This window comes from Lytechinus pictus, chromosome 13 (genome assembly GCF_037042905.1).
Source record: "Lytechinus pictus isolate F3 Inbred chromosome 13, Lp3.0, whole genome shotgun sequence".
Classification (NCBI taxonomy): Eukaryota; Metazoa; Echinodermata; class Echinoidea; order Temnopleuroida; family Toxopneustidae; genus Lytechinus; species Lytechinus pictus.
The window spans coordinates 9,950,001-9,976,720 of NC_087257.1; the positions used below are offsets into that span (position 1 = coordinate 9,950,001).

General features: G+C 38.4%; 1 protein-coding gene across 1 annotated transcript in view; it reads left to right on the plus strand.

Moving 5' to 3' along the window:
• Positions 1–26,720, plus strand: part of LOC129274993 (vasoactive intestinal polypeptide receptor 1-like) — a 42,550-nt gene that overhangs the window by 11,525 nt on the left and 4,305 nt on the right. Inside the window, exons 4-8 of the mRNA XM_054911753.2 lie at positions 4,320–4,491; positions 5,123–5,291; positions 13,633–13,693; positions 16,812–16,884; positions 21,181–21,266. Of these exons, the coding sequence (XP_054767728.1) occupies positions 4,320–4,491; positions 5,123–5,291; positions 13,633–13,693; positions 16,812–16,884; positions 21,181–21,266 (561 nt within the window). The remainder of the gene's footprint in view (positions 1–4,319; positions 4,492–5,122; positions 5,292–13,632; positions 13,694–16,811; positions 16,885–21,180; positions 21,267–26,720) is intronic.

Sequence of the window (26,720 nt, forward strand, 5' to 3'; positions counted from 1 at the left end):
TTGTTTTGTACACAAATTTTCAGATTTTCCCCTTTATTTTACATATTTCACATTATCTCCTCCTGACCTTGACATATGTAGTGTGAAATATATTCTCCCATGACATATGTTGGGCTCCGAAGGAGGCAAGTTGCAATTTGAAAGATAATGGGGAAAATGTGTTTACGAAACAAATGGAGAGTTGTCCACAAAATCAGCCATTTTGAAGCATGTTTGCCAATTTGAGGATCCCCATAGAGAGTACAAGAGTTTTCAAACTTCAATAACTCGCTCAGTCTCTAACCGATTTTGATAAAACAAGTTTTAGATTGCTCCTCTCATTTTATTCTTTCTGGTAAGATTGCTTTTCTTCTTAGGTTTAGGTTTCCTTTAAGGTTATGACTTAATGTCCTTCAGCAAGAAATTGATCCACGATGTGCTGCACTCAACCCAGGTGAGGTAAATGTGTACCGACGGCCGGGGAATTAAAAGCTGTGAGCGCTGTTGTAGCCTAGCATAGGAGCGCCTTGAGCACCTAAGAATTAGGTGGGTATGTCCACAACATAAATATCCTATTTCATTATTTATTATTATGAATAAGATATCCTATACCGGCTATTTAATCGCGATTGTTTTTTCTACTTATGGCCCTTCAAAGGGTCGAGAAGAATGATGAAGTATTCATTCTTCTAGAATAAATTATCATTAGGCAGCTACAGTTATTAAAAGGAAAAAATTACATGCAATTTGGGTGTTGTTTTATTGAGAGTATAACTTGCATGTTTAATAATTTTGATGTGTCCAAATAATTAAACTTCTAAATAATCTCGTTCATATTACGAACCATAGTTCTGTAAGCCATTCCAAAAAATATAAGATTTTATATGAACGTAATGTATCCACTTTTGAATCCGCCAGTAGGTAAGATAAATGAAAAATAACGGATTCTTAATTACACGGACATCATTTTAAAACTTATTTTCTATTTTTGCTGTGAATTAAAAAAAAAAATATCTTGGATACGTTTAGTAGTGGTGGGTCGATTATTCATTGTTTATATTTGTACACCGATGATGCATTTTCTATTTTTAATGTAGTCAATATCTTTATCAATGGTAACTTTGCAGTCGAAATCTCCATGTTTCCTTTATTGTCATCATTATTAAATGAATCGAAATTACAAATATAATAAAGTGAATAGGTAAAACGGTGAGTTATTTATTCAGTCATGGACCTAGTATTAGAGACCATTATTTGATTGGGGCTTGCGATTTCAAGCTGGAAGTGAAGAATACTTTCTGGGCATTTGCATAGCTAGGACGGAAATGTAAAGGTCGTCCAATCTAGTCTGCCGTGAGCGACACTTTTGGACCTATTTCGAATGTTGATACAATGCGAATGGCGGCGAGTATAGTGGTTGGAATATGTCGCATCTTTAAGAGGTGCAGTTTTTATGGGTTGTGAGGAGGGAGGCTGCAGAATAGGTGAAAGGAGTTTTTTTTAAACACACGCATCACATATTAGAGAGATAGGTAGATAGAAAGAAAGATAGATAGATAAATGGTTTATTTGATAAAAAAATCATACATCATGGCGGCCATGCAGGCAGAATTGTGATGCATTTACATGAATTGACATGAATCAATACATTAAAATGAAATAAATAACATTGAATTATAGTTATAATGATATTAAGCGCAAGTTTTTTGGAATAGAAAATTAGAATAGTATAATGGCAATGTAGATTAATTAATGATTGCAAAGATAGATAGAATCATTTTGATGCATTACTGATACTGTTGATACAAAATATAATGCCTATTGCATTTCCAAGTATTGCTAACAGTCTGATAAAGGATAGATTGGCATTGCTGAATAAACGCCTTGCTCAAGGACATCGTAAGTGCCGTGCCCGGGGATCGAACCTCAGACTTTCATGTGCATGGTGTGTTTAGTCATGCGCCTTCGACCGCTCGGCCACGGCACCTCATATACAGTTGCTAAATGCCCTTAAGAACCTGGTAAAGCATTAACCTCCATGGCATTTTGTTATATAATTATCTGGAAATTAAAAAAATTAAAGGGATGGTCCAGGCTGAAAGTATTTATAGCTTAATAAATAGAGTAGAATTCAATGAGCAAAATGCCGAAAATGTCATCAAAATCGGATAAGAAATAACAAAGTTATTGAATTTTAAAGTTTAGCAATATTTTGTGAAAACAGTCGTCATGAATATTCATTAGGTGGGCTGATGATGTCACATCTCCACTTGTTCTTTTGTATTTTATTATATGAAATTAGGTTTATTTAAATTTCTTCCTCCAAGAACTAGAAAAATTGGATTGACAACTGATTTAGTGCATTAGATATTTATTGCTGCAACTTATTTCATTATAAGGGAGACATATTATTCACACAAGTATGAAATAAATAAAAAATATGATTTTATGTAATAACATAAGAAAACGGAAAGTGGGGATGTGACATCATCAGCCCACCTAATGAATATTCATGACAACTGTTCTCACAAAATATTGATAAACTTTAAACTTCAATAACTTTATTATTTGTTAACCGATTTTGATGAAATTTTCTGCATTTTGCTTAGTGAATTATACTCTATGTATTAAGATATAAATATTTTCAGCCCGGACCATCCCTTTAAGCTCACGTGAAAATCCCCATCATTCTTTGTACTGAATTGTCTATTGTTGAACTTGTCGGTCGGTACTGGTCTGACATCATCTATATTAGAACAAGACTTAAATGAAACTGCATAGGGAGGTAAAAGACACAGACCAATTAAACGCATCTAAATGTTTTTTTTTTAATTAAATTAAATTGCATTCATTGTCTAATCTTACTGACAAGTACATTGTGATATAATAACGTCTATCCAAAACAAAATAGTAAATTGGAGCCAAATTATACCAACATAGTAATCTTGATTAACCCATAGTGAAAAGTACCTCATATCTTAGTTCGAACAAAATGTTTATACATCGCTATTCATTATCCATGTCTATTACACTTGTTTAAATCTCATGACAAAGGCCATCTTCTATAGAGGTGTTATGGCTTAATGGATATGTCTTCGGATTTTGAGACACAAGGTCTGAGTTTCAAATCCCAAGGCGTTTATCTACATGTGTAACTCTTCACCCAGGTGTCGTACATGGGTCCGGTCGGAGGGAATTACTTGAATTCTCGGGCTCGGGATCAAGGTAGCCTAGCTAAACCATGGGTAATAATATACAGCGCTTTACGTATTATTATTTTTCTTCATCACAAATGTCATTGTCTTACAAACTTCAATGTTCGGTTGTACTGATGAATCCAAGCCGAGTTCACGGCCTTGAGGAGAAGATGACTCCCTCTCCGATTACAAATGTGCAACCCTGTCCATAGAACTTGTCTGAGATAATATTTTGATTCGTAGAAGAAAAACGTCATTCTGACGCCATAAAGGGTGTCGATAACAATTCCGATACTCATGGAGCTGTTAAAGTTGCATTATTTACATTTATTTAAAGTTGCACTGGACTTTATTTGTCCCGTCATCCCCTAGGCATCGTGCGGTTTAATAATAATCATGTATTTGCTGAATTCCGAATAGAACCTGGGAAAGCATCAACTTTCATCAGGTTCTTGGTAGTTTTGTTACGTAATTACAAGAATCTGCATGGAAACATAAACTTTAGCTGTACTGAATTAAGGTTGTTGAAACACACACGTCGTGTTCAAGGATTTAGGTGACATCAGACACGTCAGAACTTTAACATGAGAAGACGCCAAACCGAGACTGCAGAGTTGTGTTCCATAACTACTTTTTGGAGCGAGCTTTCTGTATCATTAATGCACGCGGAAACGCGCACCCGCACAAGCAAAGTGCATTAAATCGAGGATTGTAGATTATGGATTAAATTCACACAGGACATTAAATGTGTTAAAATGATCGGAACAAACACAAATATTTTTTTTGTAAAAATAAACATTTCCTTTGAACAACCTTGGTACACAAATAATAAGATGGGCATAGTTGTTAAATTTTAGAAACAACTTCGGTGTTTTTTTCCCAATACAAACCATTCATGAACTGTATAATTTACAATGCAACTTAACCAATATTTTATTTTATCTATAAATTATTCGAGACTGTACTGGGTTTCCAAAAATCACCTCAGCAGAAGGACGGCGTGCCGCATGAGAGCTGAAAGCTAAGTGGAGTTCTACGAAAAACAATGTTATGCTTTCGAACCCATCAATACGTTTTGACATATACTTCAAGAGTTCCTTCTTGAACGGAAATTAAATTATACATTTGAATTCTTTCTTTCAGGAAGCTAAGATGTACCCGTAACATGATCCACATGCATCTCTTCATGTCCTTCATTCTTCGCGCCATCTTCGTCTTCATCCGGGACATCATCCAGGCACAGAACGAAGCAGCATTGCTTAAAGCCGAACTTCAAGACTCGGAAATAGGAGACGCAGAAAACTCTACACTCTCTGTAAGTAGAGGGCGCCCGACAGGAGCAAATCTAAAAGAATATTCAAATGTTTGAATAAATTCAAATGGGTTTGTCATGGACAAGGACAGCGCTACGACAAGGGGGAAGCAGTGTGTGTGAGGGTGTGTGTGAGGGTGTGTGGGTGTGTGTGTGTGTGTGTGTGTGTGTGTGGGGGGGGGGGGGTTAATAGGAGTACGATATGTTCAAATTTGTTATGATAAATTATGAATATGGGCACTACAGGGGGGAGGTACGATCACCTTTGTCCCATTGTAGCACTGATTATTCAGAAATTCCCCCCCCCCCCCCCAAAAAAAAAAAAAGAAGAGAAGGATAAACAAAAATGAAAAAAAGAAGTAGTACCACAGAAGGAAATCAATACTAACCCGTTATGGATAAGAGCGGCGGTGCAGGAGGAGGGGGGTCATGAGGCGATCATCCCCAGTCCCCTCCCCTAGTGTAAACATGAAATAAGGGGGAAAGGAGGATAAAGGGAAATAATAGAAAGAAAGAATAATACACAGGTCTGAGTTGAGTAAATTATATTTAAGAAACTCAAATATGACGTCACTTTCAGGGCGTCTTAATACACTTTATTAACTGTTTGGTTGTTTTATTTTGTTCCATTCAGCAACCGAATTACCAGAATCCCGGATGCAAGGTAGCCTTTACCCTGATCCAATATTTTCTGGTTGCGAATTTCTACTGGCTTCTCGTAGAGGGCGTCTATCTTCACTCCTTGATCACCTTGGCAGTGTTTTCCGAGAAGTCAATCTACAGATACATTGCACTTGGTTGGGGTAAGTTTTTTTTAATAATTTTTGTCTCGCCTGCGTAGCGGAGCGAGACATAGGTATCACTATTTCCGGCGGCGTCGTCGGCGTCGTCGTCGTCGTCAACAATTGTGTTGTACACCCAATAAATTTCTATAGCTTCGAGGTGGGATCACCAAATTCATACCAGAGGTCCATCTCTTGAAGGCACAGGTCAAGTTCGAATATGAGTCGAATGTGAATAAGGTCGAAGGTCAATGAACTTTCCATGACTGGCACTGTTCTGTGTTGTACACACAATAACTTTCTATATCTTCGAGTTGGGATCACCAAATTCATACCAGAGGTCCATCTCCTGAAGGCACAGGTCAAGTTCGAATATGAGTCGAATGTGAATAAGGTCAAAGGTCAATGAACTTTCCATGACTGGCACTGTGCTGTGTTGTACACACAATAACTTTCTATAGCTTCGAGGTGAGATCGCCAAATTCATAGCAGAGGTCCATCTCTTGAAGGTGCAGGTCAAGTTCAAATGTGAGCCGAATTTGAATAAGGTCAAAGGTCACAGGTCAATGAACTTTCCATGACTGGCACTGTGCTGTGCTGTACACACAATAACTTTCTATATCTTCGAGGTAGGATTGCCAAATTCATACAAGAGGTCCATCTTTTGAAGGTGCAGGTCAAGTTCGAATATGAGTCGAATGTGAATAAGGTCAAAGGTCAATGAACTTTCCATTACTGGCACTGTGCTGTGTTGTACACACAATAACTTTCTATAGCTTCGAGGTGAGATCGCCAAATTCATAACAGAGGTCCATCTCTTGAAGGTGCAGGTCAAGTTCAAATGTGAGCCGAATTCGAATAAGGTCAAAGGTCAATGAACTTTCCATGACTGGCACTGTGCTGTGCTGTACACACAATAACTTTCTATATCTTCAAGGTAGGATTGCCAAATTCATACAAGAGGTCCATCTTTTGAAGGTGCAGGTAAAGTTTGAATGTGAGTTGAATTTGATTAAGGCCAAAGGTCAATGAACTCTTCATGACTGGCACTGTGCTGTGTTGTACACACAATAACTTTCTATAGCTTCGAGGTGGGATCGCCAAACTTGTAACAGATGTCCATCTCTTGAAGGTGCAGGTCAGGTTGGTTCGAATGTGAGTTGAATTCGATTAAGGTCAAAGGTCAATGAACTTTCACACTACTTTGTTCCTCTAATGACACGAACTTTATAATTTTATACTTTTTAACACTAACATTTTACTTCAGAACTCAGTACTCTCTATACCTGAACCAGATTTTGTATTTTACTTGTTTATTCTTTAAAAACTGTTGTTATTTATTTAATGAGTTATAGTTCTTGGCACCATTTACAATATTCACACAAATTTGCCAATTGTACAATAGAAAAGCTGTCAAAGTTTCTTAAATGTTACCCTTCAGATTTGACATGCAGTCTCTTCATGACTGCAATATGCAGGCGAGACAACGCTTGGCGTTTGCCTTGTTTTTATCAATATCAATATCAAATATTTCAGGCCTCGATCTAGACTTGAATTGAACAAGGGTTAGGGGGATGTATAGTCTTTATATTTTTTTTTTCTGCATGATACAATAACAACGTTTTATCCACAGTCTTTCTCGAACGAAAATGAAGGGCTTGATACACGTGTATCCGCACTTGCCTGAACATAATTATTATGCTTGGTTATTTTTTTTTTAATTGATGAAACTTGTCGAGTTTTTTTTTCGTGACAGTTCATTTCATACAAGTAAATTGAATAAAATTTGTATGTTCTAGGTGACTTGGAAAGGGTTCTTATTGAATGATAATCAACATGATAATTGATATTATGTCTGTACTATTGAAAAAAAAAAGCATATGAAGAGCTCACTTGCAAATAGGGGTTAGGTCCATTTTTCATCAAAAACGATATTTTTGTCTTAATATATAGATTTTTAGTAGCTCTATAAGATGGTACCAAAGAAAAGTCGAAATTCCCATTAAAAGTGATCTAAAATGGCAAAGAAAAATCACTTTTTTTCAAAAGGGGTTAGGTCCATTTCAGTTTGGTTGCAAAGGGGGTTAGGTCAACACATTATTTTTTTGGAAAAGAATATTTTAAAAAATATGAAGACAGGTAAATTTCTTTTATACCAAATTTTATGTTCATATGATAGGGTAGTACATCATGACAATTTAGTTTCTCATAAGAATATTGCAGTAAGTGAGAATAAAAAACATGGTTTTTCTCGGAATGGTAAAAAGTGGACCTAACACCTAACACATATCTCAAAGAAAACATTAAAATACATATCCCAACCCCCATATTAAGTCTTAATAGTCAAAACCCTTCACTAATAATCAGTCCGGTGTAATGTTCTATACTAGTATAAATATGTTTGCAACGTGTTTGTGGATTTTACTCTCATTATCATTAGATGTAACAAGCTTTCATGGAGTTTTCAATGAACGCTTTCAAAGATCATGTGCATTTTTGACAATGCGTGGTGGTAATCTAAGCGATGCCATGGGAAAGCCTGGCAAGGACGTTCCGTCTCACATTTATGCCTTGATTTGTTTTCAATTGTCTCCTGCTTTTTTTCCTTCTCGAACCCATAGGGAAAATGAAAACGCAGCAAAAGTCAGAGAACATGCGAAATGAAGATTCCCGCGTTTTCGTGCCACGCTTCGATTGTAGCTCTTCAGACATCCTGCCATTGTGTCTGATATCAGGATACATTGTCTGAACCGGGACATTGTTTTCATGGTCCTTGAGATGTGATTTGGAAAGTTTCCGTGAAATTCTATATATCGGAATGTTCTTTTAACATTCTATTTTTTCATCACTGACTCTATTTTTTATTTGACTATCCGATCGTGGTTCTTTGAAAATATCCTGCAAGAAAAGGGATTATTGAAGTCCCAACTCGGTCGATAGGGTGTTATTGATCTCCCTGACTTTTCAAGCCACTGACTTTCCAGGGTGTTTGATCCTTGCATTTTACTTTGTAAATATCTACTCATATGATTTCTACCTCCGAAATATTAATTGATGATAGTAGGGATTTATTTGCAGGTGCAACGTGGACGGATTCTACAACATAGTCAATCTATTGAAAATCCCTGTCAAATCACAATGGACAGCTGAGAGAATTTTTGTCGAAAGTTGGTGAACCGGGAAAGCAGATCGTCCTAGGATTCGGAGCCGACAAACAATTGCAAATTTGTCGTTTGTCCACAGTCCTGAGTAACACTGCTTTTTTGATTCACCGATTTTCGACAAAGACTGCTTTGTCACGAAGTGCTTTTTACAATAGATTATCTACGTTCCAGAAAGCGTCTGCGTTGTGGTTGCGAAAACATCTCTACCCAACTGTCACCAGTCAAGAGACGCACGAGATGTGGATAAGAAGTAGTGAAGGGCAAATAGACTGACAGACAATGTATGGTGAAATAATTTCCTTTCCGTCATGCTTTCTCTCGCCTTTTCGGTACCTTTTCCTCCAGGAAAGCGGACCTCCCAATCCCCAGTATCGAGCTGCGTTATCTGGTTATTATGTTCCTTTTCCTCATCTCCCTCGTTGCTCCTTGTTCTACTCACATATGGGTTGATTGATACATTGTATGTTCAGATAGATTTTGATGTAAACATAATACACGAAGAAGTAGACGGTAATGGGCCAATGCAAAAGTGAAATAAGAAGAATAACAGAGAATAAGAAATAGAAAAAGGGGGAAGGAAAGGGAGAGGGAGTGTGCGCGTTCGTATAGAGTATCTTCTCCCAGTTGATACCATATTTGTGTGGTATAATTATGTTAACGCTTTGATAATCAGGTGGTATTTTTTTTACTGCGATGTAAAGCTTTGCGCCAAAGTAAGATGGCAATGATGTAACAATCCTACATAAATTAGTAAACAAATTTGAAAATTCCTTTTCAATGAAATTGACTTTAGGAATTGATACTAAAAAGTGTTTAACAATTCTAATGTTAATTATTGAAAATGGATTTTAGGATCATGACATCTGGATTCATTCAATCCAGTCTTGCCTTATTTTTCGCAAGTCAAAAGTTGCATCACTGCAAAGAATACCTACTGATTATTCAAACGTGAAGACATGAAAAAATGGCATTTGATTTAGGGGAACTCTTTCCCGCCATAAATAATGATTATGTGTTCATAACATATTTCCCCCTTAACATGCTTAACTTGGGGATTTGTGAGGTGTCATTTTTGTTTGTTTTACTCACACGGTGTATATGTGGAGCGTTGTGGCCCAGTGTATAAGTCTTCTGACTTTGAAAAAGAGGGTCATGGGTTCGAATCCCAGCCATGGCGTAATTTCCTTCAGCAAGAAATTTATCCACATTGTGCTGCACTCGACCCAGGTGAGGTGAATGGGTACCCGGTAGGATTAATTCCATGAATGCATGAGCGCTGAAAGGCAGCTGGAGCTAAAGTCGGGGTAATAATAATAACAACGCGCATCGGAATAGAATATTTCTAGATAGATGGCGCTATATAATAGCTATTATTATTATTATTATTCAAAACAAAAAAAATATTATTATGTATGGGTGTGTGGGAGTGTGCGTAGGGTGTGTGTAAGTATAAGGGAGAAGGGGTGGAGACATTTTAAGGCGGTACGGTTCTTCGGCGGCTGTGGAAGTGCCGTGGCGAAGTGTTCAAAGACCAAGCAAATGAAAGTCCGGGGTTCGATGATCTGCTAAGGTACTTACCTTTGAGGCGAGTCATTTTTGCTTCTTTCTATTTTTATTCTACTTTAAAATAGGTGGAAATGCTATAAGCATACGCGGTGACAGTGTGTATTGTGTGTGTGTTGTGATAAAAGGAGAATGAAACCTTTGGAACAAGATAGCTTGTGTGAAAACAGAAAAATCAAAGAAACAGATTATCGAAAGTTTGAGAAAAATCGGACAAATAATGAGAAAGCTATGAGCATTTGAATATTGTGATCACTAATGCTAAAGAGATCCTCAAATTGGCAATGCGACAAAGATGTGTGATGTCACTTGTGAAAAACTCACCCCATTACTTTAGTATATATTTCACTTAAACTGCCTCTTTTATCACATCAGTAGATCATGAGTTCTTTCTATAGAAGGGCATGTAATACAGATTTTTAAAGAATACATCATGGATAAAGAGTTTGTATCACCATAAGAAAAAGCAAAAAGCTACATTTTGGGAGTATTCCATAGTCCATTAAAGGGAAAGTTGTTCACATGTTACAGCACACACCATTGTCACATTGCCAATGGGAGGATCTCCATAGCATTAGTGATTGCAATATTCAAATGCTCATAACTTTCTCGTTATTTGTCCGATTTTTCTCAAACTTTCTTTGTTCTTATTCTTTGATTATTCTGTTTCCACACAAGACTACTTGTTCCAAAGGTTTCATTCTCCTTTAAATATGAGTTAGCACATTTTGCACGAGTGTGTTGAGTGTGAGGATGTGTTGCAGAACTGCTCGCGTGTGTGAGTGTAAACATTGTAATTCAGAGAGGGGAAATACGGGGCAGGCGAAAAAGGGAGAGATAGATACGGAGAGGAAGGGGAGAGTGGGAGGGAGGTAACGGGACAGAATGAAAGGACGATCGATGCGAAGAAACCAGAAGTTAAGGAAAATCACTTAAGAATTCCACTTTAACTTTCAATTGAAAGCTCTACGCCCCTCTCATGATGATTCCAACGATGTGATTTCTCATTGATTCCATCTTACTACTTTCTATGATGATTGGACTGTCAACATAGTGGTTTTAAATTGCTTCATTTCCCTGCATCCCCAAGGCAATGTGCATTATTTAGTATTCAATCTTAAATGTTCATTATCATTTTACCACCGCATCCAGCGAGTTCTTATACATAACCTAGGAGTAGATACAATCATTAATCTTCATTCTTTTCCTTACGTTTTAATCTCTTCTCTCCAATGGGGGAACATCGTGAGAATTATCTTCAAAAAGTCATTGCTTTTGGTCCATCGTTCGTCTTGCCAAATTCACGGCACGCCGCTGCAGTAGTTAGGAATCCCCAGTCACCAAAGGGGAAAGGGATCCTCGTTTCACATTGAGCAATAAAGGCCTTTTGACACTCAATGTAAAGAGCTCCAAACACCTATTCCCTGTTCAATGTGAAATACTTTTTTCCATTAATAATCATGCTTCATGAAGAAAATAGTAGAATAAAGCCGTGTTGACTGGAAAGCAGAGGAATTCAATTCCAAAACGAAAAACAGGAATGGCAAATCGCTTGTAAATCCTGACTGACGTGGTATTGCCCGCGGATGGGTTTATTGGCAGCATCGAATAGCTTCCATTTTGATTTTGCAAGAAAGCCCATTGAAATTTTTCGTTTCGAAGGCTCTATTTTCTTGTAGGATTCGTACCGCAGACTTTGTTTGAAAGTGGATTTTCTCCAAATTGATCTGTATAATACTGGACAGTTGTGCCCATTAGAAGCGAAATCTTTAATAGTATTATTGAGTATTGTCGTGGAGAAAAACGAAAGTCACTTGTCTTTAAACCATCAATGTTTAACACTATCTCACATCCCTCGTTTATCATGTTACTTTGTCAAAACTCAGACAGGGCCATGGAAACGATTTTTAACTGGCGGTGCTGGCTTGAATTTAAAGAGCATACACTCACAAAAAAATGTTTTCACTACAAAATAAAGGTCATTTTTTCTTACGAGAAATTTGACCAAAAAAACACCAGGTTTTCACTAAACATAAAGGTCACCCATCGCTTCACAGGGCAATGAACTCAGAGGTAAAATAGGAAATCAGTGGTCTTTTGAAAAATATTGAATCATGCCAATTTTTAGGCGATATATTACATTTTTTTTAAAACAGTAATGAAGATGATCATGATGATAATAATACTGACAAGAATGGTAATAATCGCAACAATAACAATAATATTGATGGTAACAATACTGAGCTATATATATAGAACAATTACATGCAACAAAACACATAATAGAAATGTTTCTAGGCGAAACATATCAATTCTGATTACTTCACCTACGTGAAAACACATGAGATATTGCGCACAAATTTTCAGGCTTTCAAAGTCCCAAGCTTTTTTCTGTTACTAGCCAATAAACAGCGATTGTCAATCGTGTGAGTTAGACCCCGTCAGTCACATAGTGGCGTTGCTATGCTGGAACCAAAAATCCAACGTTTATATTATCGCATTCATCATCATTATCATTCTGAGGAGAAAGCGAATGAGTGATTTAGTAGCAGTCGGCAAGGCAACGAATGTTTCAACTACTTGAAAATTGAATGTCATAAAATAATATCGATAAACATGGTAAAAAGCAGCACTTGACATTCGTTAGTGTTCTGGGAAAAAATAATGTCTATTGCAAAGGTTCACCGGTTTTAAACCCTTGCTTTCTGTGCGATATTGCCTCTCATTTGTGTGGACTCGTCTTGGTATAGTGGTTCTGACTCTCGCCTTTCAAACAGAGGGCCGTGGGTTCGAATCCTAGCCATGGTGTTTTTCCTTCAGCAATAACTTTATCCACTCTGTGCTGCACTCGACCCAGGTGAGGTGAATGGGTACCCGGTAGGATTAATTCCTTGCATGCTCTGAACGCATCTGATGGTAGCTCGAGCTAAAGCCGGGGTAATAATAGCAAAACGCTTTGTATCCTCGGACAAAAAGCGCTATATAAATTTAGCTATTATATTATTACTCTTGTTTTTAGCATTCTCCCCTTTCTTTCACTTCCTAATTCTGATAATTCATTAATACATAATTACCATTCATGATAAGTACAACGATGATATTAATGATAAATGAGTTTCATCAGACCAAGTAAAATATAAAAAAGTAATATATGTAAATTAAAAAAGAGTTTTATCAAACCAAGTTAAAAAAGGAAAACAAATGATAAATGTGTTTTCCATTTATGTCATTTTTAGTATCTCTGTAAAACTATAATGTGATATGAATTCATTGAACGTTTAAAAAAATAGCCAAATGTATCATGATAACCATATGTTATTTATAACAATTCTATAGATGTTCTAAATTTATCAAACTCTTTAATAGTACTACCAGTTTTAGACACGGTAGACTTGGAAAATGTAAAACGAATTGCACTTGCTGTGTGCTGGTCTTAAAAACAACTCCCTCTAAATTTTACATCTAGTCCGCTTTTGATTCTGTATTATCTACTTTTGATTAATTTGATTGGAACTCCTCTAATGCATTGGAATTCTAATTATCATAAAACGAGGGAACATCTGAAATTCGATTACGATTTTTCCTTTTCACCAAGGTAGTATGATATTATGTTATTTTATTTTTCTATTTTTCAGGTTGCCCTGCATTCGTGGTGGTCCCTTGGGCGATAGTGCGATCGTTTAAAGAATCGTCAGGGTAAGTCTATCGTTTTTGGCGCCACTTGATGGCATAGCATGCACAGTCACATCATAGGAACCGTCCCCAGACCGATCAAAGCTATTACGTTATATCGAATGGCATATCATCGGTCGGTTTGGTATCGGTTTCGTTGGTGAGACAAGGGCATAAAAGATGTTATGCCAAATAATTTTTCCTTAAGGCCACCGCACACCTTACGACTGTTCGCAATCCGATTTTTGGAACAAATCGCATTTTGCTCATTTTCTGAAAATGTGAATGGAACATATCATTTTATTTGAGGTTAAAATCAATTGAAAGAATATTAATATAATCATTCTGAAAGATTGCAAGCCTTTATTTTGGAGTAAAGGCCAAATTAGTTTCAAATCGTAGCAAATCGTACGACTACTATGACGTCATTACGACTAGATATTAAATTTGCTTTTATTCTATTAAGAAGGATGATAGCTTAGTCACAGATTTGAACATAGGTATTCGTACGATGATTTCGAACATTACACAGTAAGATATTCCAAGTCTCAATATTAGCATCAAATTCTACTACGTTTTATTCCAAAATTGAGTCGCAGACCAATCGTAAGGTATGCGGTCGCCTTTGTCATACACATGCATGGCAAACCCTTCTTATTATTTCATTATTCATTAAAGTATTTATGGAACAGCAGGTGGGGATGGGGTGTGTAAATAAATTATGGCAGTCTCGTTATTTTGGAATTGTTCATAAGAATGATAAATATCGAACAAGTGAGGCACATTCAGTTAGGCATCCTATTGTCGTATTTGCATATTTAAAGTCTCAATGTAGTTTCATGCAATCACATTTATTCACTTTTATCGTCAATGTGGTCCTAATACGGTACTAGGGATATCACTTAAATAATGATTTTGTTTTCCTTTGCCATTAATTTTTTAAAGCTAAGTGTGATCGACGAGCAATATTATTTTGTTGACTCATACCCTAATATCACGTATGCATAATTTGAAGCAACTCAGCCGCAGTACAGTCGAATTGGTTGCTACCATGTCTCATGAAGTGAATTGTATTCTTTATAGAACTGACGAGACATATACTAACGATATCAAATGGGCATTTGATAAAATAGCACAATTGCTCTATTTATGTGGACGATCCCTGGCTTGGATTGAAAACTATCTTTCTGTTTGTCAGATCTTGGTTGCTGATCAACATTAATAAATTTATTGCTTCTTAAACATCCGATACTGTTAGTATCAACGACTCAGTCCCACAAGGGACAGTACTAGGTCCTTTACTCTTTTAGATGCACCTGGGGATGATCTTATTAATGAGAGTAAATGTAAAATAAACGCTATTGGGCCTAGATTTTATGTTGATGATCGAAAGGATAGAGATAATAAGGGTCAACTAATTACTTCATTAGTAATATTATTATCGTTTTATAATTACTGACCAACCGCAAACCGAAAAGGTTAGTTTACAATTCAAAACATTTTACATGACGTATGAAGGAAAGTAGCTTGAATTCACATTCCGTGCAGCAAAACTACTATTAATAACCTTCGGTGTGGTATTATTATTTTATTTTCTCTCTCTCTCTTTCTTGTGTACTTCTCTTATTGATGTCCTCACATCTCATACGTAGCAGTATATTTGAATTAGCAATTCTCTTAATGCCAATGGGCCAAATGATAAAATTATACTCATTCAAATCGGATTTCATGAGGAACATAATCCTCTTAACTCAGCAATGTAATGACATTCGCTGTCATATTTCATTCCAATGTATTATGATTTGCCGGGTCGAAAGGCAGCCACTCACATAGTATAGTGGTCTCGGATATATCTCGAATATTACTGCATGCATAAGTACGAACATTACATGACGGTCTTGTAACAAAACAATAAAAAAGTTATGTGCCATTGAAGTTTTCATGTTCTATAAATGTTATTTTGCCATCGATAAAATGAATTCATGACACAAATCATGTCATAATGCTTGACAACAATTAAAAGGAAATTTCGAATGGAACCAACAAATCAAAACAGGTGGTAATATTTTGCGCATGACAAAAATCCATAAGGCAAGACAAACATTGACAAAAAATGCTCCCGAATTCTCATCATTTAGTTGCAGTGCTGCATGGAGGAGTCGTATTTTGAGATGTATGATAGAAAGAGAAAAGGAAAGATACAGGACAATAAAAATGCACAATTTTGAGAAAGCAAACTTATCGTCAGCTTCTACCTCAACCTAGTTTGGAGTGTTTACACACCTTGCACTGGAGATTTGAGAATCAGCTAAGCCATCAAACAATCAGGATTTAATGTTTTTCCTCACACGGGAAAATCGAAACTAAAACGTCTGTGCTTTAAGTACCAATGTCTGATTTTACGTATACCCGATTATCTAACCGAAGCATTCGTCCTGGTATTAAAGAAATATCACAATAACGTAACAAAACACCGTCATCAATTACGTCTTCTTCAAACGGAGACTGTCCCTGATTCTTAAGTTGAGTGTAAATCAAGGGAATTTCTATGTGCGACTAATCCTAATCACGTGGCCAAAGGCTTTTGCGAATTAAAGTTCTTTCACCAGTCCTGGTTTAGAAAAGAGGGGTTGGAAGCTTTTTCACGGTTCTTTCGATTTTATTTAAAAAAATATCTGGGGAAAAAGGTAGACATATACTATTAAAGGAGATAATTCCTTCAAAAATTGTATCAGTTACGACGGAAATCAATAATGCCTCCTGTTTGTGAAAATGTGAAACATGCCGTTAGATCGCTAAAGTTTGATCGATTCTATTTAAAGCGAATACTTTTTTGTAATTATTGGTGGGGGTTCGAACCATTGGAACACAGTTCACAATAGTTTATTTGTATTTTTTTCACATTTTATCAATGTATTTTGCATCAGGGGGCGTGAAATTCGAGAGAGGATGGGAGGGGGGGGGGGGACTGAACATACACGATACCGCAACTTGAAAGTAATGTTCATGTTTCTGTACTGAATGAATTGTATGTGTGTATGTTAGGGTGTGTGTGTGGAGGGGGTCGGGGGAGCACTCCCTAAAGCCCCCGGTTCTGTGCCCCCTCCTTTTTAATCTTTCTTAATCAAATTTAATCCTGCAGGTGCTGGTGGAATGATGTGACACGGGATTCGAGCTACTGGATCATTAAGGCCCCTGTCATGATTTCCGTTATTGTAAGTAGACATTTATTGCCCCAACCCAATAAAAAAGCTGTTTAAATTTTAACACAATGTTGTTCACTATATGACGTTACAGTAGTTGTTTAAAGGTATTGTAGCATAATGAGTTATACCTTTAAGATGTATTTCATAGTTTAATCGTAGAGGGCGATATTTTAGTTGTGATATGCTTTGCGATTATTGGAGAAGTACGTCAGTTCGCTGGGAGCTGCGGTGGCGTGCGGTTGTAAGATGTAAGCTCCGAATAAATCAAGTTGAACTGTATACTGAATATCTCCCAAGTTGCTTCATTTGCATGATCTAGGGTGAGTGAGCGGGTGATTCGGTGTATTTCAGAGGAGCGAGAGAGTGTACCACGTTGCACAATATACTTTTGTGAACGAACCTGCCCAAAAAGAGATATAAAAGTGAGGAGAAGCGTGGACCGGGTTCTGGAGACTGCGAGACGGCAGAACGCTACCCCGACAGAGCTCGGTTACGCCACACTGGTGGCCGCGGTGGGATTGAACAACGTGGTATTGGAAGCTCAGACAACTTAGGCGCCTGTATTACAGGGAGCGCCACGTATATCTCCTATGAAGATCGCCAGGAGAGAGGGGTAAAGAGAGCCGAGGAAGGGTGCCTGGAGAGAGGCAAGAAGAGAGCGCCTATGCACGTTGGTGAATAGCACCACGAGTGCGTGTGTTGGCGACAGCGTGGATAGCACGGAGGAAGGGAGCCTGGAGAGAGGCAAGAAGAGAGCGCCTATGCACGTTGGTGAATAGCACCACGAGTGCGTGTGTTGGCGACAGCGTGGATAGCACGGAGGAAGGGAGCCTGGAGAGAGGCAAGAAGAGAGCGCCTATGCACGTTGGTGAATAGCACCACGAGTGCGTGTGTTGGCGACAGCGTGGATAGCACGGAGGAAGGGAGCCTGGAGAGAGGCAAGAAGAGAGCGCCGATGCACATGGTGAATAGCAACCGGAGTGTGTGTGTTGGCGACAGCGTGGATAGCGCAGAAGAAGGGAGCCTGGAGAGAGGCAAGGAGATAGTGCCTACACACGTTGGTGAATAGCGCCCTGGATGTGTGTGGCGGAGATAGTGCCTACACACGTTGGTGAATAGCGCCCTGGATGTGTGTGGAGGAGATAGTGCCTACACACGTTGGTGAATAGCGCCCTGGATGTGTGTGGCGGAGATAGTGCCTACACACGTTGGTGAATAGCGCCCTGGATGTGTGTGGAGGAGATAGTGCCTACACACGTTGGTGAATAGCGCCCTGGATGTGTGTGGCGGAGATAGTGCCTACACACGTTGGTGAATAGCGCCCTGGATGTGTGTGGAGGACATAGTGCCTACACACGTTGGTGAATAGCGCCCTGGATGTGTGTGGCGGAGATAGTGCCTACACACGTTGGTGAATAGCGCCCTGAGTGTGTGTGGCTGTAAATGCTACTGCATACATTTTAGGTTGAAAATATATAGTGCCTCGAGTTTGTGTGGCGGAGATGGCGCCTTGAGTGTGTGTGGCGGAGATAGCGCCTATTGAGTCGGTGTGTAGACGACAGCGTGGATAGCGCCTATACATGTAAATGTATAGCGCCTACGACGAGTGGCTATGAAGAATGGATCTGGAATTCCTTGCCGGATAAGTGCAGCGTGGAGATGGGGATCTCTGAACGTCGAAGAGAAGTACTTGTTGGATATGCAGATACTAGCAACGAGGGAACTGGAGCTGTCCTATGTTGGGAAGGAGCAAGTCATATCCTATGCTAGTGGGGTACTGCATTCAGAAAGCAGAGAAAAAACTACTATGGGGCTCAAAAGGAGTCATGGGCCATGGTAGTATTTCGGAGCTGCAACAGAACTTCTATGGGCGGAGATCAGGACGGATCATCGGGCACTTGGTTGGATCTTTGCAGACGCAAGGGTGGTTGCCGTGGAACTTGACATCAGCAATGAGCAGATACCAACAGAAAGAACCTTCGATCAGGTAGATCTTGGAAGCGGAGCATCAGTCAGTCGACCGGCCCGATTGGTCAACGGTGGCTTCAAAGTCTAGTGTGGAGAAGTCCTATTGGAGGATGCACAGCTGGAGATGAAGCAAGACATACTCTACAGGAAGTAGGAGTGTGACCAAGGTCGGAATGTAACATGGCATGTGATGTTGGTCTTCAGATAGATAGTTCGAAGGAATTGCGTTGGATGCACATCCGCTGATTGTTACGACAGGGTAACGCCTTGGCCTCCAAAGAAGTCTTTATAGAGAGAGATCGAGATGATGAAAAGTAGTTCTAGACATGCGCCTTGAAGAAACCCCCAAGAAGAAATCCTCTAGCACTTCAATCCGCAGAATAGATATTGGACATAACTTTCGCTATAACTTTGTGCCAGAAACAGTAAAAGACTCTGATGCATTTGATTTTGTATTCAAAATGTTGTTTTATGCCTTGATGTATGCTTTATTTTTTGTTGCTTCCATGTTTTCCTTTTCCTATTTTCTAACCTTTCTTATGTAATTCTCATCTTGACATTTTCCTGATCTCAATGCTACTCTCTTTACTCTATCTATCTATTTCTGTATATAGATTATTTTGGTTGTTATTGTAAGAAAGGTTCTTCCTTTATGTACAATGCCAATGTATATACCTGTATACTTTTAACGATGTTTTAATGTTTTATTTTCTTCTTTGGAAGAAATTCATTTTTATGTTTTGTTGTTAATACCTGGTCCGAGGACAGCCCAGACTTGGGGAGGGGCTGTGTAGCATAATGAGTTATACCTTTAAGATGTATTTCATAGTTTAATCGTAGAGGGCGATATTTTAGTTGTGATATGCTTTGCGATTATTGGAGAAGTACGTCAGTTCGCTGGGAGCTGCGGTGGCGTGCGGTTGTAAGATGTAAGCTCCGAATAAATCAAGTTGAACTGTATACTGAATATCTCCCAAGTTGCTTCATTTGCATGATCTAGGGTGAGTGAGCGGGTGATTCGGTGTATTTCAGAGGAGCGAGAGAGTGTACCACGTTGCACAATATACTTTTGTGAACGAACCTGCCCAAAAAGAGATATAAAAGTGAGGAGAAGCGTGGACCGGGTTCTGGAGACTGCGAGACGGCAGAACGCTACCCCGACAGAGCTCGGTTACGCCACAGTATTAACACTCTATTCTACTCTTAGACAAAACAATTTAATCTTTAATAATTCAAGTATGGTTGCACTCTAAGAAAAGGTTTACCCAATATAAGATACAGAATATCTTTTTAATCGTTGTAATGTTTTTATCTTTATATATATATTTATTTACTAACTTATCCATTGTTTTTTTTTTTTTTTTTTTTGGGGGGGGGGGGTGGGCACTGCTGGAAATATTGTACACTCGAGTTCCTAGAGTGAAATGACATGACATACATCAGACATTAGGCGAATTCTGAGAATACAGTTTTCTAGAATAAAAAGTAACATCATTCCAACATCAAAGAAGTGTAATGTAAACCTCATGCCTCTGGGACATTGAGAAAAGGGAATTCTAATCGATTAGATGTAATGTTTTATATCTAGTAATTGAATCAACTTTCATTTCTCGGAAGTTGACATTTGTATTACTAACTGATAGACATACTTTATTTCAACTCTTTTTTTTTATCTGGTTTGAGTAAAAGCAAGTAGTTCATGGGTGTAATTTATTCAACACAGATGTGGAATGCAAAAAAGAAGAATTATATTAAATCACTTAAATATTTATAAAAATATCATACTAAATCAAATTCTGAAAAAATACATCTTCTTCAAAAGATTAGAAAGATTATCAGGCAACGAGCATCACATCAATGTTAGCTATTTTATTTCCTTGGTATTTTTTTATGTGTTTTCAAAAATGATAACTAAAAGTCTCACATTAGTGTTTTTATTTGTTACGGTTTTTTAATACCGACGACCCATTGCACAAAGAACTGTGATCAAACGCCACTTTCTTCATTTCTTTGTCATTCCGTTTGTGTTTCTCCTCTTTCAAAAAAAAGGTAAACTTGAATTATTTTCTTCGATCCATTCAACTTTATTCTAAAAAAAGATTGATCAAAATGACCATTCTCTTGGCTAATATGGTCCAACTGATAAAACTGGCCAAAAGCAACCAAATTCCTGGTAGATTTTAACAAATAATTTGGTTGATTTTGACAATTTTTTCTCGGTCGGACACATATTGACCAAGAGAATGGTAATTTTGACCCAATCCTTTTTTAGAGTGTTCCATTAAAGCTTATACCTCGTCCTTTCAATATTTCTTTTCAATTTTTTCCCCCAACCAGGTAAATTTCGTCTTGTTTCTCCACATACTATGTGTATTGGCGACCAAGCTGAGGGCGAGCAATGCAGCTGAGGCAAGAACGTACAGGTAGCTTTCTATTGCTCGCATGGCCTGCAACACTCACTAGCATCATGTTCCTCTATATACACCTAAAGGGAAGCCCTGGTATTAAGTTGGTTTGAATGTAAAGCGGGTGGAATCGGATCAGGAAGAGTCAGTCCAAAGACCTGGACCACGTTTCAAAGAGAGTTGCGATTGATCCAACCAACCACAAATATGGAAATCCAAAACCCCAACATCTAAAATGCTCTTGTCTATTCGTAATGTTTTGTAAATATGACGTAGGCCGATCGTCATGCAAGTGACATCGCGCCCATATCGAAAACTTGTATGCAGTGTAACGGACATGTAAAAACATAGCAGACGACGTTTGCAGACCTCGCGATCATCGTATGACTGGTGGTGCGGAATGTTCCATTGCGGCTTTATGGGGGAAATAGCATTACAGCGGGATAAAATGTATACACAGATAATGTTTCAGCGTTGATTTGCAATATTTTGAGTCAATTTTTATGAATTATCGTTGTTTGAACATTTAAACATCATTATAAAATGAAAGAAATAAGCAAAACTTAATTTTCAGACTTAGCTATGCAGTATTAAGCTGGAATGCACCCCTCGTATAGATAATGGACCCGTCACGAGTGTAGGTTTGCTCTTCGGACATCACTATCACAAAGAAAATCTCCTCTGATTTGATGATAAAAGTGCCCTATTTCCTTATTAACCAATCTCCATGGTTCTTTCATGAGTATTTGCCTTACAATGTGCCCTTTATTGTAATCTGGGCGGAAATTCATGATACCACCACCCACCGATGTGACGACGGATATAATCCACCCGGGTACTATAAAAATGTCCCCCAAACCCATTATCCCAATACATATTCCTGACTATGGATGGTTTTTAGTGATTTTAATGTAATAAAGTGCCATATTTCCCACCAATTGAATGTTAAAAAAATTATGGTCATCTGATAGAAGAAGTTGTTACCATTCATTTCAGGGGGGCGGAAATTCTATCTGAATCAACGCTTGTCCTTGATATACATTTGTTTGTGAAAAAAGGGTATAATGCAAGGGAATTCTGCGTGTTATAAGGGTGCGCGCGTGCAGCGAGGACCTTCTGTCCGCTAGTTTTCCATATGATTCCTTGTATGGCGAATTATGACAACAGTGGATTTCCATAGTTTTTTATCTAATCAATTGATGAAATCTCTATATAAGACAGGATCCTCGTCCACGTTTCACAATGAGTTTTGATTGATCCGATCAACCTCAACTATTCAACTTCATCGTTCTTAGTACAGGAAATTGTCAAGATGTCCCTTTGGGAAACATAGAATTATTAAAAGTACACGTTCCCGGGATTCAAGAGGGTGCTGTTTGAAATACGTATGCGTTGCGGACGGCGCGCCACCGCGGCACCAACTGCCTTTTGGCACCAACGTGATACGACGCTTACGCAGACGCCATGTTCTGAATGCCCGAACTCTGACAGTTCTCAGTTCGCGTATATGCCTCGGTTGCTGTTCGAAGATCTTGGCAGGGTGGCACTGCCTCCTTCTGCTGTGTGAAGTGACATCAGCAGAAGTTTGGGCTAGCGCCGGATGTAGCCAAATATACCAAAAGCAGTGCAGAGTGTGCATGACTGGCGTGTATGTGCTGATGATTGACAGCTGCACGCAAATTAGGTCGATCATCTTCGTAATGAAGATGTCGGTCAGTACAGCACGTAACAAAACGGAGCCCTCTTGGTTCTCGGGAACTTTTACCTTTAAGACACTAATACTTACATGCACTGGCGAATCCAGGGGTGGGGGGGGGGGGGCGGCTGTGCCCCCCCTTTAAGAAGCAAAATTAAAATATTTCTAATGTAAAAATGCCATTAAAACAGAGGTGTGCCCCCTCTTTTGAAAGTGTAGGCCTTTATTTTTTATGCTTGTCAATTTTTTTTTGGGTACGAACTATGCTTAATTTTCGGTTAAAAACATTTTTTTGTGGCTTGCCAAATTTTTCCTCCGAAAAATGTGCCCCCCCCTTGGAAAATCCTGGATCCGCCTCTGCTTGCAGGGGCTTGCATGAACATTTAAGTTGAAAAAAAACTTTGATAAAGTGCATAATAAATTTTGGGGACGCTGGCATTTCCATAGTTGAGAGGAACGGATCAATTGCAACTCAGTAAGAGAGGGCCCAGGACGTTCGCTCCCTCTTCGGGGCTGACTCAACTTCGCTGACTCGTTCCTCCCGTTTCTAATTTCTTATTACACCCAACAACTTAATATCAATGATGGATTTTCCCTTTTCACTACCTCATCCTATGGGCATTTCAGGTATATATGTATATATCCAAGGCATCTTGTTCAACTCTTCTTCCTTTGTGTGCTTTTCTTTTCTATCTTTTCATAATGTAATCACTACAAATAGAAGCATGGGTGATACAGAGATGGTCTAGCTGAACTATTTCTACCACTCTCAGAATAATTTCATTGGACAAAAGGGGCAGGCGAATGGTTTTGAAAGATATGGGGGGGGGGGGGTGGGCCGAGCCGAAAGTTGGAGGACTGACCATGCAGAAAAAGATCGCAATAAGATGGTAATTTTTAAACCTTTTTTACGGTTTTGGGGAAAAAATATGGGGGTGGCTTCAGCCCCTTAACCACCCTCGGTTCAAAGTCCCCTGCCCCCCTCATGGGATATCCTAATATCCTTCCTTGACCATGTTAACATTGAAGTCGGGCTTACCAAAGAGTTCAGATTTGTTATAAAAAAACACCCCAAACCCCGTATTTGAAAGACACACCGCTGACTGTCGTAGGTACAGTGGCGATGGGAGATGGGGGGGGGGGGGGGTGGGGTGGTGCACAGCCTTTTTAAAAGAAAAGTGAAGTGATATCACACAAATGAAAAGTAATTTCAAAATTATATTGTCAAAGATAAACACCGAACCGATCGAGCATTGGTTGGATTTCAGTGAATAAATTTCCCTCAAAACTATTTTCTTACCAGCTTTCGGGAATGATTTTTTCCCCACAATGTCATGAATTCATGCTGGTTTACGGACTGCCTGAGAATAATTATACAACCCCCCCTTCATGAAAATCAAACAATTTTGATAGCTGACACAACCATCTATAGTCTACTCTTTTCCCATCGTATGGGCGCCGTAACACAAAGGTTTAGCGAGTAATCGTTAATTTGAAAGAACAATTCTGATTGGTTCCTAGTCAGTCTACGGAGCAAAATGCGCGTGCAACGATTATCTGGATAGGCCATTCATTAAAAATTTAATTACTATTGCTTAAAAGACAAGTCCATCCCAACAAAAAGTTGATTTGAATAAAGTGAGAAAAAATCCAACAATCATAAAATTGAAAATGTAATCAAATTCGGGTGTAAGTAAGAAGTTTATGACATTTAAAAGTTTCGCTTAATTTCACAAACAGTTATTTGCACATCCTGGTCAGTATGTAAACGAGCATACAACATTTTATTCCCCCCTGAACGTGTGAAAGTTGGTCCTTTTTGTCACATCTGTAAAAATTGAAATATTGCATAATTCAAACAATAAAAAGCAAAAAGAAATACTAGTAGTGAGTGAGTGACATCATCGGCTCATTTACATATCACTGAGTTGTGCGTTGAACTGTTTTGTGAAAAATAAGCGAAACTTAAAAATGTCATGAATTTATTATTTTACATCCGATTTCGATGAATTTTTCAGCGTTATGCTTGTTTGATGATTCTCTATCGATTCAAATCAACAATTTTCTGGGGTGGACTTGACCTATATATCTTTGTGAGTTACGGGACCCTGCTCATGGTCTTCATCTAGAGCCCGTAACACAAAGCCTAGCAATGATCGTAGAACAAACTTTCACGATTGATTGCATTGACTATAAAAAAACAATGTACAATCAATTGTAAAAATCAAGCGTACGATCAATCGTTACGTTTTGTGTTACGGGGCCCTGGGCAGCATGTTCGTCGACCTTCAAAACCATGCATGAAACATGCACTCATGTAGCAGTGTCATGTTTACTGGGGAACTTGGTATTAAAAGCCTCCTTTACGAAACATACATGTTATTAGAATGAGAGAAAATACAATAGTAATTGTCTGAAGGGGTTTTCCCCAGCTGATATTACAACGCTCAGGTGGTTATTCTGTCCATGAACACTCTTAAAAAATGAAAGGGTGGAATGGGGTAAGTCATCCTTTTAAAGGGCCGAGGAGTGAGAGCATTTTTAATAAGGGTAAAAAACGTCACTTCCCGCCCTTTTCCAACCTTTTTGTCTTTCTTTTTTTAGAGTGTAGGTGTAGGACAGAAATAAGCAGCAAAATGATGGCAAAAGTAGGAAGCAAATCCCGTTAAAAGTTTATCAACCCCTAACAACCTCTCAAAAGCAGCATATCCGCATAATGCCCTTGATATTTGCTTTTTATGTCGAAATGTTGTTGAATAATTTTTTTTGACATTCGCGTCCTTGCAAAATCGTCGCAAACGTGCGTGAGCCCAAACGAAAACGAAGTCTTACTCCGACACAGTGCACATAATATTCGAACGTAATATGTGGGGGGGGGGGGGATTTCGCGAAATGTTCACATGATTTACGACTTAAATGTCGCGAGACTTTCGAAAGCATGTTTACCTTATGTTATGATTTGCAATTTTTAGACAGTGGCATCCTTTGCAAATTCTTTGTTCTTAGAACGCCACACCTTTCTAAATCTCAATCCAATATTAATCATTCATCAGCATAACATAACCTGAATATAAACTGAAGGAAATTTTGACTGTGCATGGTCGGTGTATATGCATAGATGATATGAAAAATTCTCTAGCTTAATTTTTGAAAGTCAAAACTAGCTCTACTATTACACTGTTGCATGTTCTTAATTTGTTCATTGGTAGCATGCGTGGATATTATATTTAATCTCTGAAAAACAGAATATATTTGTGTTCAACCCCAGAAATCTTTCATCTATCTTACATAAATTGTTCGATAAAATGGTAACTAAGTATTTCATCAAACATGGATTATCGGTTGGAAAAACAGCCAATCCTGGAAAACTTCCTATAAAATTAGGAGTAAAGAGAAGAAAAGAAAGGGGCTAACGATTCAACTTTCAATGTAATCTACAATAGTGATTGAGCAAAAAAAAATGATATTGTGGATTTCTTTTATGACTCGATCCTGGTCATTTGTATAAACGTTTTGTTTTTGTGACACTTTCCAAACGCAGTATTTGCACTTCGATTGTCTTGAGTAGAACACATCAAGGGACTGAAATTAGATTATAGGTCAACTCACGGTCTGAAATCATGAACGTATTTTCAGGGCCCGTTACGAATGCTGAAGGCGCTGGCGGATCCAGGGGGTGTGGCCCTGCCCTCTCATCCTGGACGAGCCACCAATGCAAATCGTGTATGTGGAAACGAAGGAATTTCCCCCTCCCGGATTTGTGATAACCATTGGGG